At 53.1% G+C, this 12,308-nt stretch overlaps 1 protein-coding gene across 2 annotated transcripts in view; it reads right to left on the bottom strand.

Annotated features, from left to right (window-relative positions):
- LOC138745685 (large neutral amino acids transporter small subunit 3-like) overlaps nucleotides 1–12,308 on the bottom strand; it is a 31,837-nt gene that overhangs the window by 7,766 nt on the left and 11,763 nt on the right. For both annotated transcript variants that reach the window (XM_069902971.1, XM_069902970.1), the window contains exons 3-8: nucleotides 10,502–10,706; nucleotides 9,839–9,894; nucleotides 8,916–8,992; nucleotides 6,389–6,481; nucleotides 2,854–2,987; nucleotides 2,153–2,325 (exon numbers count right to left, since the gene is read on the bottom strand). In XM_069902971.1, the coding sequence (XP_069759072.1) occupies nucleotides 2,153–2,325; nucleotides 2,854–2,987; nucleotides 6,389–6,481; nucleotides 8,916–8,992; nucleotides 9,839–9,894; nucleotides 10,502–10,706 (738 nt within the window). The remainder of the gene's footprint in view (nucleotides 1–2,152; nucleotides 2,326–2,853; nucleotides 2,988–6,388; nucleotides 6,482–8,915; nucleotides 8,993–9,838; nucleotides 9,895–10,501; nucleotides 10,707–12,308) is intronic.

Below are 12,308 nucleotides of genomic sequence, written 5' to 3'. Positions count from 1 at the left end.
GAGCCTCCTTCCCACACCCCCGGAACTCAGCCAACCTCACATCTGAAGGCGTGTTCTCGACCCTGCTGTGTTGTCTCCTCTGTACGCTCACTAAAGCAGCCCATATCTAAACCGACACCTCACCACAATTCCACCTTTCCCTCCTGAAACCCTCTCATTTCCTTGCATCCAAGTCCCAATGTTTTTTCAAATGGTCCCATCCCCAGAAATGCATCCATTCTGTCCAAAAATGTCTTTCCTCTCACCAAACAGATGTGTTTGCTACTCTCAACGTGGCAAAAAGCTGCTGCCTCACTCCCTTCCGATCTTGCAGACCTCTGTGAAGATGCCCCTCATCCTTCTTTGCTCCAAAGAGAAAATTCACCCAGTCCCACAACTCTTTTGACCTTGCCTCGTGAGGTAGGTTCTCCAATCCAGGCGAACTCCGGGTAAAATCTCCCCTGCACTCTCTCTGATGCTTCCAACCTAAACTTTAGCACAATAACCACCGCGCCCGACTGTCCGCTACACCCCATCCTGTTTCTATAACCCACTCCGGACCACTACACTACTCCCTGTTCCCTACTCCCTGTCTCTGTAACCCCCTCTGGTCCATTATACCCCTCCCCATCTCTGTAACCTCCCTCCGGCCCCCTACACCACTTCCTGACTCTGTATTCCCCTTTGGTCCCCTAAACCACTCCTTGTCTTTGTAACACCCTCCAGTCCCCTCTCCCCACCCCATTTCTGTCACCCACTCTGGACCACTACTCCACTCCCTTTCTCTAAGTCCCACCTGTTCCTTCCAATCCTCCCAGTCTTTGTAACGCCCTCTGGTCCATTACACTCCTCCCTGTCTCTGTTGCCCTCTCTTGTCCTATATTCCCCTTCAGAATCTGTATCCCCCTCTAGTCGCTTCACCTTTCCCTGTCTCTGTAAACTCCACCCGTCCCCAACAACCCAACCAACTCTGGTTCCCTACCCCTCCCTGTTCCGGTATCCACCTCTGGTCTCCTACACCTTTCCCTGCCTCTGTCACCCCCTCCAGTCCCATATACCTCTCCCTGTCTCTATCCACCTCCAGTCCCAGACACCCTCCTTGTCTCTGTAACCCCCTCCAGTCCCCTACACCCCTCCCTGTCTCTGTAACCCCATCTGGCCCTCAATACCCCTCTCTGTGTCTGTAACCCCATCCAGCCCCCAATACCCCTCCCTGTCTCTCTAACCCCATCCGGCCTCCAATACCCTCCTGTCTCAATAATCCCCTCCACTCCCCAATATCCCTCCCTGTCTCTGTAACCCCATCTGGCCCCCAATACCCTTCCCTGTCTCAGTAACCCCCTCCAGTCCTCAGTACCCCTCCCTGTCTCTGTAACCTCGTTCGGACCACCACACTTGATTCTTAATGTTCTCTGTCAGCCTCTCATAATCTTGTAGACCTCTATCAAATCTCCTCTCATCCTTCGCTCCAAACAGAAAAGTCCCAGCTCTGCTAACCTTGCCTCATAAGACTTGTTTCCCAATCCAGGCAACATCCTGGTAAATCTCATTTGCACCCTTTCTATAGCTTCCACATTCTTCCTATAATGAGGAGACTAGAAATTAACACAATATTCCAAGTGTGGTCTTACTTGAGAGTTGTAACATGGCCTCGCAACTCTTGAATTCAATCCACCAATAATGAAGCCCAGCATCCCATAGGCCTTCTTACCTATCCTGTCAATCTTGGCAGTGACCTTGAGAGATACATGGATTTGGACCCCAAGGTCCCTCTGTTCTTCCTTACTGTAACCGACCATTAACCCTGTACTCGGCCTTCTGGTTTCACCCTCATTCTGATACCTCCTGATTAAACCCCATAAGCATAAGCTGAAGATGAGGCTCCACTCTTGCTGCTCTCCCTGGAGTGATGGATATTATTATAAATATTATGCTGGGCCATGGATTAAATGCCAGCAGTTTCCACAGACTAGGCTCAAGCCTGGCCCCATAGACTAGACCACAAAGCTCTTCCCCTAAAGCTAGGCCTCATTCCTGGCACTTTAACTAGACCAAGTTTCCATGAACTACCTCTCTGGCCTGGCCCTCTGACTATGCCCCAAGCTCCACCTGCTTGCTAGGCCTTATAGACTAGGGTCACATTCCGGGCGTCGAGGGAAATCCCAAGCCTTACTCTCCATCTTATCCTCCGCCTTGTACTCCAGGGCCTCGGTGGACAGGTGGCTGAGCTCGTGGCCTTCTGGAACCTTCCGACTGAGCCTGTGGCCCACGCTGGTGACGTGCTGGTAGAAACGGTCACCAGTCACCTTGTGATCAAGGGCCAGACTGTCCAACTTGACCTTCTTCCTGTGGAGGTGAGGGGATTAGGGGGGAATCAAACCCAGGCACACACAACTCCATCTCAGGTCTTGTCTGGTTGCTGCATCCCAGACTTGGCCTCAAGGCCCTGCCCCTCTGGCTAGGACCCAGGACTGGCCATCTGACTAGGCTGCTGGCCTCGACTGCTTGCTATTTCCAGGGATGAGGCCACAGGCCTGATTCTCTAACTCAGCCCCAGTCCTTGCCTGCTGCTAGGCCCCAGTTTGCACAATTTAGGCCCATCTGGACTCCCAGATCCCTTTGGCCCACTAGGCCTGAGGCCCAGACTCCTAGGCCCATCCCACCCACTTGGCCCCAGGCCTAGACCCCCAGACCCTTCCCGCCCACTGGGTCTTGTCTAAACCCTCTGGCCCTTCCTCACCACCAAGCCCTTCCTGCCCACAACCTCAGGCCTGGAGCCCCAGTTTATTCCCACCCATTAGGCCTCAGGACTGGACCGCCAGGCACCTTTCTCAACTTCAAGCCTCGCTGCACCTCCTGTCCCCTCCAACCTACACAAAGTTGGTCTCCTCGGGGTCAGGAAAGGTCTCCAAGGGCCAATTAACGTAGCAGTTGAGGAAAACCAGGCAGGCCACGGCGGACCAGGTGAACATTATGACGGTGAATGGGACCCCAGCGTCGTAGATCACCTGTAGGAAGAAACCAAAGGTCAAATGGGGCCTTCCTGGCATGAAATGACCTCAGGAGCTGTGCCTCCAGAACCCAAGGTATGGCTTGGAAATAGGCCCCAGCATCCATGGACCAGGCCACAGGGCTGGCCTAAATGACTACAGTGATGAAGTGTTTTGAAAGTCTGGTGCTGAGGCACATCATGTCCTGTCTGTGCGGTGACATGGATCTGTTCAAGTTCATCTGTCATAGCAACAGGTCTACGGTTGATTCTATCTCACTGGCTCAACAAAATGCCCTGGAACACCTGGACACCAAAGATGCAGACATCAGGATGTACTTTATCGACTAGGGTTCAGCATTTAACACCATCACCCCCTCAAAACTGATCAGCAAACTCCAATATCTGGGACTCAACACCCCACTGTGTAATTGGATCCTGGATTTCCTCACTTCCAGACGCCAATGAGTGAGAACTTCTCCTCCACAATCTCCATCAGCACTTTACACCGTTGACTGCCACCAAAACATCAACTGTGTCAACTTCACCACCCCCCCCCTCCCCCACTCGTATTCCACCTCACCTCCTCTGAACACTTTGGCCTCCACTTTCTCTGCAGCAATCCCAACCTCGCCATCAAACCTGTTGACCAAGCTGGGGTTGTTGTGGTCTGGAGCACTGACCTCTACCTTGCTGAGGCCAAACATCAGTTCTCAGACACCTCCTCTTCCTTCCCCCCTTCCACAGGACCCCACCATAGAACATCAAGTCACCATCTCCAACCTCATCACCTCTGGTCACATCCCTCCCACGGCCCCCAATTCCCATCCCCGCACTGCCTGGTTCTACCTCTGACCCGATTATCCAAGTAGACCCATTATCTGCACATATTCCCACCCCACCGAACTAGTATCATCTCACCTCGACTCCATTCTTTCTTCCCTGGTCCAGTCGCTCCCCATTACATCCTCACGTGCTCTCCATCTCTTCAATGACTTTCAATTCTCTGAAAATGACCACCTTAGTTTTAACTGTGGACGTCCAATCCCTTTACACCTTCCACCCCCCATACACAAGGTCTCAAGTCCCTTTGTTTCTTTCTTAATAACAGACCGAACCAGTCCCCCTCCATCACCATCCTCCTCATCCCTGACGGACGTCCTCTCCTCAATAACTTCTCCTTTGATTCATCTAATTTCCTCCAAGTTGAAGGAGTGGCCATGGGTCCCAGCTACACCTGCCTGTTTGTGGGCTTTGTGGAGCAATCCAGGCTGCAGGTCAATACAGGCAAGGCAAGACCCCCCCCCCCCCACCACCCCCCAACGCTTCCTCTGCTACGCTGGGGCTGAGCCCTTCATCAAGGTATGAACAAAATTCAGGCAGGTGAGGGGATATTCCCTTTGTCCTCACCTACCCACCCCACCAGCCTCTGCAATCAACATATCCGTAACTTCCACCGCCGACAACGTGATCCTGCCACCGTCTTTGCCAACTACGACTCTCTTGTTCCCTTACCCTCCCCACTACTTGGCCCCTGACACCATCCCCTGTGCCCATAGATGAGGCTCCAATTGTGCCCAAACTGACCTCCCCCTCACAGGGGTCCCAGACAGTCCGTGCAATGAAACAACACTTATGAGTCTGCTGGAGTGGTTGATTGCATCTGGTGCTGGCGTCGTGCCCTTCTCCACATCAGAGAGACTGGACGCAGACTGGGAGATCACTTCGCTGAGCAACTTCGCTCTGTCTGTGCCAGTGACAGGGATCTCCCAGTGCCAATCGTCTAACTTCTGCGCCCCACTCCCACACCAACCTGTCTGCCCATGAATTTCCCCCCTATCTATAAAAAAATCTGCCCGTCTATTTCTTATACCAAAGTGCATAACCATATACACTTTCCAACATTGTATTCCATTTAAAACCATAGAATACTACAGCACAGAAACAGGCCCCTTCGGCCCTTCTCGTCTGTGCTGGGCCATTTGTTTTGTCTCGTCCCACTGACCTGCACCCAGTCCATAGCCCTCTGCACCTCTCCCATCCATGTACCTGTCCAAATTCCTCTTAAATGTTAAAATTGAGCCCGCATTCACCACTTCAGCTGGCAGCTCGTTCCACATCCCCGCCACTCTCTGTGTGAAGTTCCCCCTCTTCTCTGCCCATTCTCCTCCACTCTCTCAGTCTCTCTGCCGCCTCTCTGCCTCCTCCTCACTACCTGCCCCTCCAAATATCTTTGTATCATCTGCAAACTTTGCCACAAAACCATTTATTCCATAATCCAAATCAATAAATTACCACATAAAAAGCAGACCCACACCGACCCCTGCCACAAACCACCGACCCCTGCGTGAACCACCGACCCCTGCCACAAACCACCGACCCCTGCGTGAACCACCGACTCCTGCCATAAACCACCAACCCCTGCATAAACCACCGACTCCTTCCATAAACCACCGACCCCTGCCATAAACCACCGACCCCTGCTGTAAACCACCGATCCCTGCTGTGAACCACCAACCACTGTGATTAACCACCAACCTCTGTGGTACTTCACCGATCCCTATGGTAAACCACCGACCCCCACGGTAAACCACCAACCCCTGCATAAACTACATACCCCTGTGATAAACCACCGACCCCCATGATAAATCACCATGTCCTTTGTCCAGCCTGTTTGGGGGTTCTGCAAAAAATTGCAGTAGTTTTTTTAAACTTTAGACATAGAGCACAGTAACAGGCAATTTCGGCCCTAAAGCCCATGATACCCAATTAACCTACACCCCCTGGTACATTTTGAACGATGAGAAGAAACCGGAGCCCCCCGGGAAAAACCCACAGAGACACGGAGTACATACTTCCCGTACGGACACCCCATCCCAATCACTGGCTTGAGAACAAAGTTGCGCTAAGTGCTGCACAAACCAGACTGCCCACAATATTTTTTTCTTTAGGAAGCCATGCTGTCTTTGGCTTATCTTGTCATTCACGCCACTAGGATTAGGCCTGGTCTACAACTAGGCCTTTGGAGTTGTGGACTATTCTGCCTGCAACTAGGCCTCAAAACCCACAGGCTAGGCCTTGCCCCATGGACTGGGCCCCAAGCCCATGGACTAGGCCTACGATGCTTGGACCCCACTCCAGGCCTGACCAACAACAGCCAGGCCCAACGATCCCAAGCACAGCCCTCAACTGTAGACGAGGCCCCAGGGCCACCCTACCACCAGGGGCAAGGCAATACCATCAATGAAGCCTCAGGCCCCACGGATGAGGCCAGAGGCCAAACCTCCCATGAGGCCATGAGTTTCAGCTGAGGCCCAACAAGGCAGCAAGCACAAGCGTGAAATCTTTCCGAGAGAAGTGGGGGTGGGGAGGGGAATGGAGAAGAGAGAGAGGGTGGGATAAAAAAATTCAAGGACTAACCTTGATTCCTGGGAACGTCACTGCTGATGAAGCATAGGATCCAATCATGAGGGACATCATGGTGGAACATAGGTTCCCAAACATGTTAGGAAGCTGTAGAGAGAGGTGGGGGGGGGGGGAGAGGGAATGAGAGGGGGAGAGAGTGCGGTAGAGAAGGGAGGTGAAAGCTTGGTAAATTGAGGGAGTACAGAAGTCTTTCTGCCTTCCCTCTCCCCACACCCTTCATTTAGCCTCCCTCCTTTTTTTTTAACTTTTGGCAACTTTTATTTAGCAACAGATCCTCAGTTGTGCCAGTTTACATGTTTTTCCTTATTTTAATAGAAACCAGGTACAAAGTTTGTTTCACATTTGATTTACTTCTTCCACTTAATTCACAAACAAGTCAACACCATTTAAAATTGACGTCACCAAAACAGATTCACAATTGGGGAAAAGATCATCTAGAGAAAAGCATCGGCATGATGAAAATGGAATGGTTGGCACACTGATTTCCTGAGGTGTGCTGTCCTAGCTGCTCTCTCCTAGTGTATGCTTGTCAAACAGATACTCGGCCATGCCAGACTGAGGAGCGCCCATGCGGGTCAGATTGAGCCTCCCTCCTTCACAGGCAATCATGGGTCCCACACAAGCCCCGCGCACACCCACACCACATACCCACATGCCCCACACACAGATACACCCCCGCACACGAACACCTGCGCGTACCCACACCCACCCGCGCACACACACACACACACACACCCACTCCCACAACACCCACACACACACAAACCCACAGTGACAGAGTATCTAGATATGCTTTTTGGGAGATAAACTGGGAAAGGTTTGTTAGAGTAGGTCACATACAAACACTTTAGAACAGATCTGATTTGAAATACTGGAGCTCTGCTAATGCTAGACATGTCGGCTCCACAGCATTTGCAAGAGCTTCACTAATGGATTGTTGTTTACAAAAGGCAGCAGATGAAAGAGCTTGTCAGAGCCGTTTCTGTCTCGAGCTGTTCTGGGAGGGCCATGTGCTTTGGCAAGCAGAGAGAGTCAAACAGGCTTTCTCTCAGTGAGAGGGAAACACAGAGATCACTTCTACAGCGTTACAGCCAGCAGAGGTAGCTGGGACTAGAACAGGACAAGCTGGCAAGCTTGTGGAAAGCCACTTGGAAGATGGCTTGGTCAAAGCCCTTGTGGTTCATGCAAGAGGAGAGGACTGGCTGTCTAATGCTTCACTTGGAATAAGTGAAACAAGAAGGAACTCTGTGGTGACCTAAAAGAAAGAGATTATCATCTGGAGAACCCTGATGGGGCAAGTTTATTCGGCAAGACACTGAAGTGGCTGATGGAAGTAAATGTACAACAAATCTCTCTATGAAAACCGGCGAGAACCTTCTAGAGTGGTAACCATTTACCTTTAAAGCACCAAAGCCTGGTGAACTTTAGAAATGTTAAATTCTGTGCACAGTATAAGAATTTCCTGCAACCAGTGAACTTGGAAGAATGAGAAGTGAGCCAAAGAACTTTTCTGAACTTACACACACATTATACACACATGTGATTAGAATTAGAAGGGGATTAAGTTAGGTTAGTTAAATCAAAAGTGTGATTGTATTTTCATGTTAAAAGATCATTAAAATCAATTTTTGTTTAAGTAAACATTTGTGTTGGTGAGTATCTATGGCTGCTGAGTTTTGGGGTCCTCTGGGCTCGTAACAGTACACACACACACACACACACACACACACACACCCCTATACACACACACACCCCTATACACACACACACACTCACCCCCCCCACATCCACACACACATTCACACATCCACATCCACACACACATTCACACATCCACATCCACACTCACACCCCCATATCCATACTCACACCCCCCACATCCACACTCACACCCCCTACATCCACACTCACACCCACACACACATTCACACCCACACACACATTCACACCCCACACACACCTCACCCCTACACACTCCCACATCCACACTCACACCCCCACACACATTCACACCCTCACATCCACACCCCCACATCCACACTCACACCCACACACATTCACACCCCACACACCTCACCCCTACACACACTCCCACATCCACACTCACACCCACACATTCACACCCCACACACACCTCACCCCTACACACACTCCCACATCCACACTCACACCTCCACACACATTCACACATTCACACCCTCACATCCACATGCACAAACACACTCACATCCCCATATCCACTCACACCCACACACACCTCACCCCTGTGCACACACACTCACACCCCCACATCCACACTCACACCCCCACACACACACTCACATCCCTACCCACACACTCACACCCCACATCCACACTCACAACCTCACCCCTACACATTCAGTCACACCCCCACATCTACATGCACACAGACTCACATCCCCACACACACACTCAAAACTACACACACACACACACACACATACACAACCCCCCTCCCCCCAGTGAACATGGAGATTAGGAAGGTTTTCATCCAACTCACAGTCAGTGACGAAAATGTGATGCAAATTCCTCCAAATCCATTAAGTGAGAGAGCGAGGAAAATTAGTCCTGACAACACTGTAGAAACGGACACAAAGTCACCAGCACATGGAGTGTGTCTGTCTGTGGGGGTGGGGGTTAGGTTGGGTGTGGGTGGGGGGGGGGGGGGCGAGTGTGGGGTGGAGGTTGGGGTGGGTGTGTTGGGTGCGTAGGGTATAGGGGTGGGGTTGGGTGTATGGATGTGGGAGTTGGAGTTTGCGGATGGGTGTGGGGGTTGGGGTGGCTGTGGGGGTGGGTAAGTGTGTTGAGGTGGTGTGGGTGTTGGGGTATTAGTTTGGGGATGGGTGAGTGTTGGGGGCGGGGGTGTGTCTGTGTGGGTGGGTGTTGGGGTGTTAATGTGAGAATGGGTGAAGGGATGTTAGTATGGGGGTGGGGGTGGGTGTTAGGGTGTGGGGGGCGGGTGGTTTGGGTGTTGAGGTGGGTGTGGGAGTTGGGGTATTAATGTGGGGGTGGGTGTGAGGGTGGGTATTGGGGGTTGGGTGTGGGGGGGTATGGGTGGGGGTTGGGTGTGGGGGGGTATGGGTGGGGGTTGGGTTGTTAGTGTGTGGTGGGTGAGGGGATGTTAGTGAGGGGGTGGGTGTGGGTTGGTGTTGGGGTGTGGAGGTGGAGGTAGGGGTGCGTGAGTGGGTGGGGGGAGGGTGTTAGAGTGTGTGGGGGTGTGGCGATGTTGAGATGGGGGTGGGGCTGGGGAAAAGTGTTGGGGTATTAGTGTGGGGGTGGGTGTAGGGGTGCAGGAGTAGGTGGGGAGAAGGTGTGAGAGTGTGTGTGGGATATGGCAGTGTTGGGCTGTGCGGGAGTAGGTGAGGGGGGGGGGATATGACTAGGCATCCGTGTCTGCGTGCGGAGGATATTGGGGTTACTTACCAGTGGGCTTGTAAGCAGCAATTGCAATCATAGCACATGAGAGAGCAAAACAGGAGCTGGGGGAGAGGGGGAGGTGGGGAGAGAGAAAAAGGGGATGGGGAGAATGAGGATGAGGGGAAATGTGGGGAGGAAAGAGTGGGGAGGGGGTAAAGGGGGGGCCGAGGGGGGAGAGGGTGGGGTGGACAGAAAGTTACCAAACTGCGGCATTTGATTGACTCTAACCCCATTATGAATTCCCACAACCCAGGCTCACATATTAATGAGACTTCCTGACCTCCCCTCTCCCCTGACCCAGCGGAGCAACAACAACACACCTTTCCCTCGCCAACTCACATCACCCCAATAAACCACACACAGAAGGCATGGGGAGGGGTGTGGGAGAGGGACAGAGCTAGGGATGGATGAAGGTACCAAGGAAACAGGGGGTGGTAAGAGATTGAGGGAGGAGGGGAGGGAGAAAAGAAGGGAAGGTTGGGAGGGACAAAGAAAGGGAGAGAGAGGAGGTACAGAGGGAAAGAGGGAGGGGTGAAAAGGGAGGGTGGTCAGATGGAGGTATAGAGGGTGGAAGAGATGGAGTGGGAAGGGAAGGGAGGGGAGGGACAGAAGGTGTGAGGGAAGGATGGATGGAGGTACAGAGGGAGAGCGGAGGGGGGGCCCGACTACCTGCCAATCAGGCGTGGAAGGCGAGGTCCCTTGCGGTCCATGAGGATCCCAAGGGGGAGGGTGGTGGCACTCAGCAGGAAGGAGCCAATGGTAAAGGCAAGGTTCAGCATCTCCGCCTGCTCCACACAGCTCGGCCACAGAACCCCCTCGGAATTCTCATCCTCAATGGGATGTCCTGTGAAGTTCTCTGAAGAATTCCCCCTCTCTGCCAAGAGAGAACAGAAATCATCTCGCACTGCACCCTCCATGTCCCCTTCACCCCTCCCAGTCTCTGTAACTCTCTCCGGTCACCTACACCCCTCCCGGTCTCTGTAATCCCCTCCTGTCCCCAACACCTCTCCCTGTCTCTGTAACACCCTACGGACCCAACACCCTCCCAGTCTCTATTACCTTCTCCGGTCCCCAACACCCCTCCCCATCTCCACAACACCCATCAGGCCCCTTCACCCTTCCCTGTCTCTATAACCCCTATGGTCTCTTTGACCCCTCCCAGTCTCTGTAACTCTCTCCGGTCACCTACACACCTCCCGGTCTCTATAATGCCCTCCTGTCCCCAACACCCCTCCCTGTCTCTGTAACCCCCTCCAGACCCAACACCCTTCTCCGTCTCCGCAACACCCATCAGTCCCCTTCACCCTTCCCTATCTCTATAACCCCTCTGGTCCCCTTGACCCCTCTCGGTCTCTGTAATCCCCTCCTGTCCCCAACACCCCTCCCTGTCTCTGTAACCCCTCCAGACCCAACACCTCTCCCTGTCTCTGTAACCCCCCTCCAGACCCAACACCCCTCCCCATCTCCGCAACACCCATCAGTCCCCTTCACCCTTCCCCATCTCTATAACCCCTGCGGTCCCCTTGAACCCTCTTGGTGTCTGTAATCCTCTCCGGTTCCATACACCCCTCCCTGTCTCTGTAACCCACTCCAGTCCCTCCCTGTCTCTGTAACCCCCTTGGGTCCCCAACATCTTTCCCTGGGTCTGTAACCCCTTCTGCTGCCCTACACCTCTCCCTGTCTCTGTTACACCCTCCAGTCCCCTACACCCTCGCTGTCTCTGTAACCCTGACTGCTCCCCTACATCCCTCCTTGTCTCTGAAACCCCCTCTAGTTCCCTACATCCTTCTCTGTCTCTGTAACCCCCTCCAGTCCCCTACATCCTTCCCTAGGTCTGTAACCCCCTCTCATCCCCGACATCCCTCCCCGTCTCTGTAACCCCTTCGGGTCCCCTGCATCCCTCCCTGGGACTGTAACCCCCTCCCATCCCTCCACCCCAACTTGTCTCTGTAACCCCCTCAGGTCCCCAACACCCATTCCTGTCTCTATAACCCTCTCTGGTCCCCTACACCCCTCCCTGTCTCTGTAACCCCCTCCAGTCCCCTACACCCCTCCCTGGGTCCGTAACCCCCTCGGGTCCCCTACACCCTTGCTGTTTCTGTAACCTTCTGTTGTCCCCTACACCCTTCCCCGTCTCTGTAACCCCTCCCATCCCCTACATCCCTCTCTGGGTCTGTAAGCCCCTCCCATCCCCTATATCCCTCCCTCTTTAACCCCCTCCAGTCCCCTACACCCTCCCTGTCTCTGAAACCCCCTCCCTTCCCCTAAATCCCTCCCTTGGTCTGTAACCCCCCTCCCATTCCCAACATCCCTCCCCATCTCTGTAACTCCCTCCAGTCCTCTACACCCCTCCCTGAGTCTGTAACCTCCTGCCATCCCTTACATCCCTCCCCATCTCTTTAACCCCCTCCCATCCCCTACACTCCAATCTTTCTCTGTAACCCCCTCAAGTCCCCTACACCCATTCCTGTCTCTA

Source organism: Narcine bancroftii, chromosome 11, assembly GCF_036971445.1.
Source record: "Narcine bancroftii isolate sNarBan1 chromosome 11, sNarBan1.hap1, whole genome shotgun sequence".
NCBI lineage: Eukaryota > Metazoa > Chordata > Chondrichthyes > Torpediniformes > Narcinidae > Narcine > Narcine bancroftii.
This window is presented reverse-complemented; position numbering and strand designations above follow the sequence as displayed.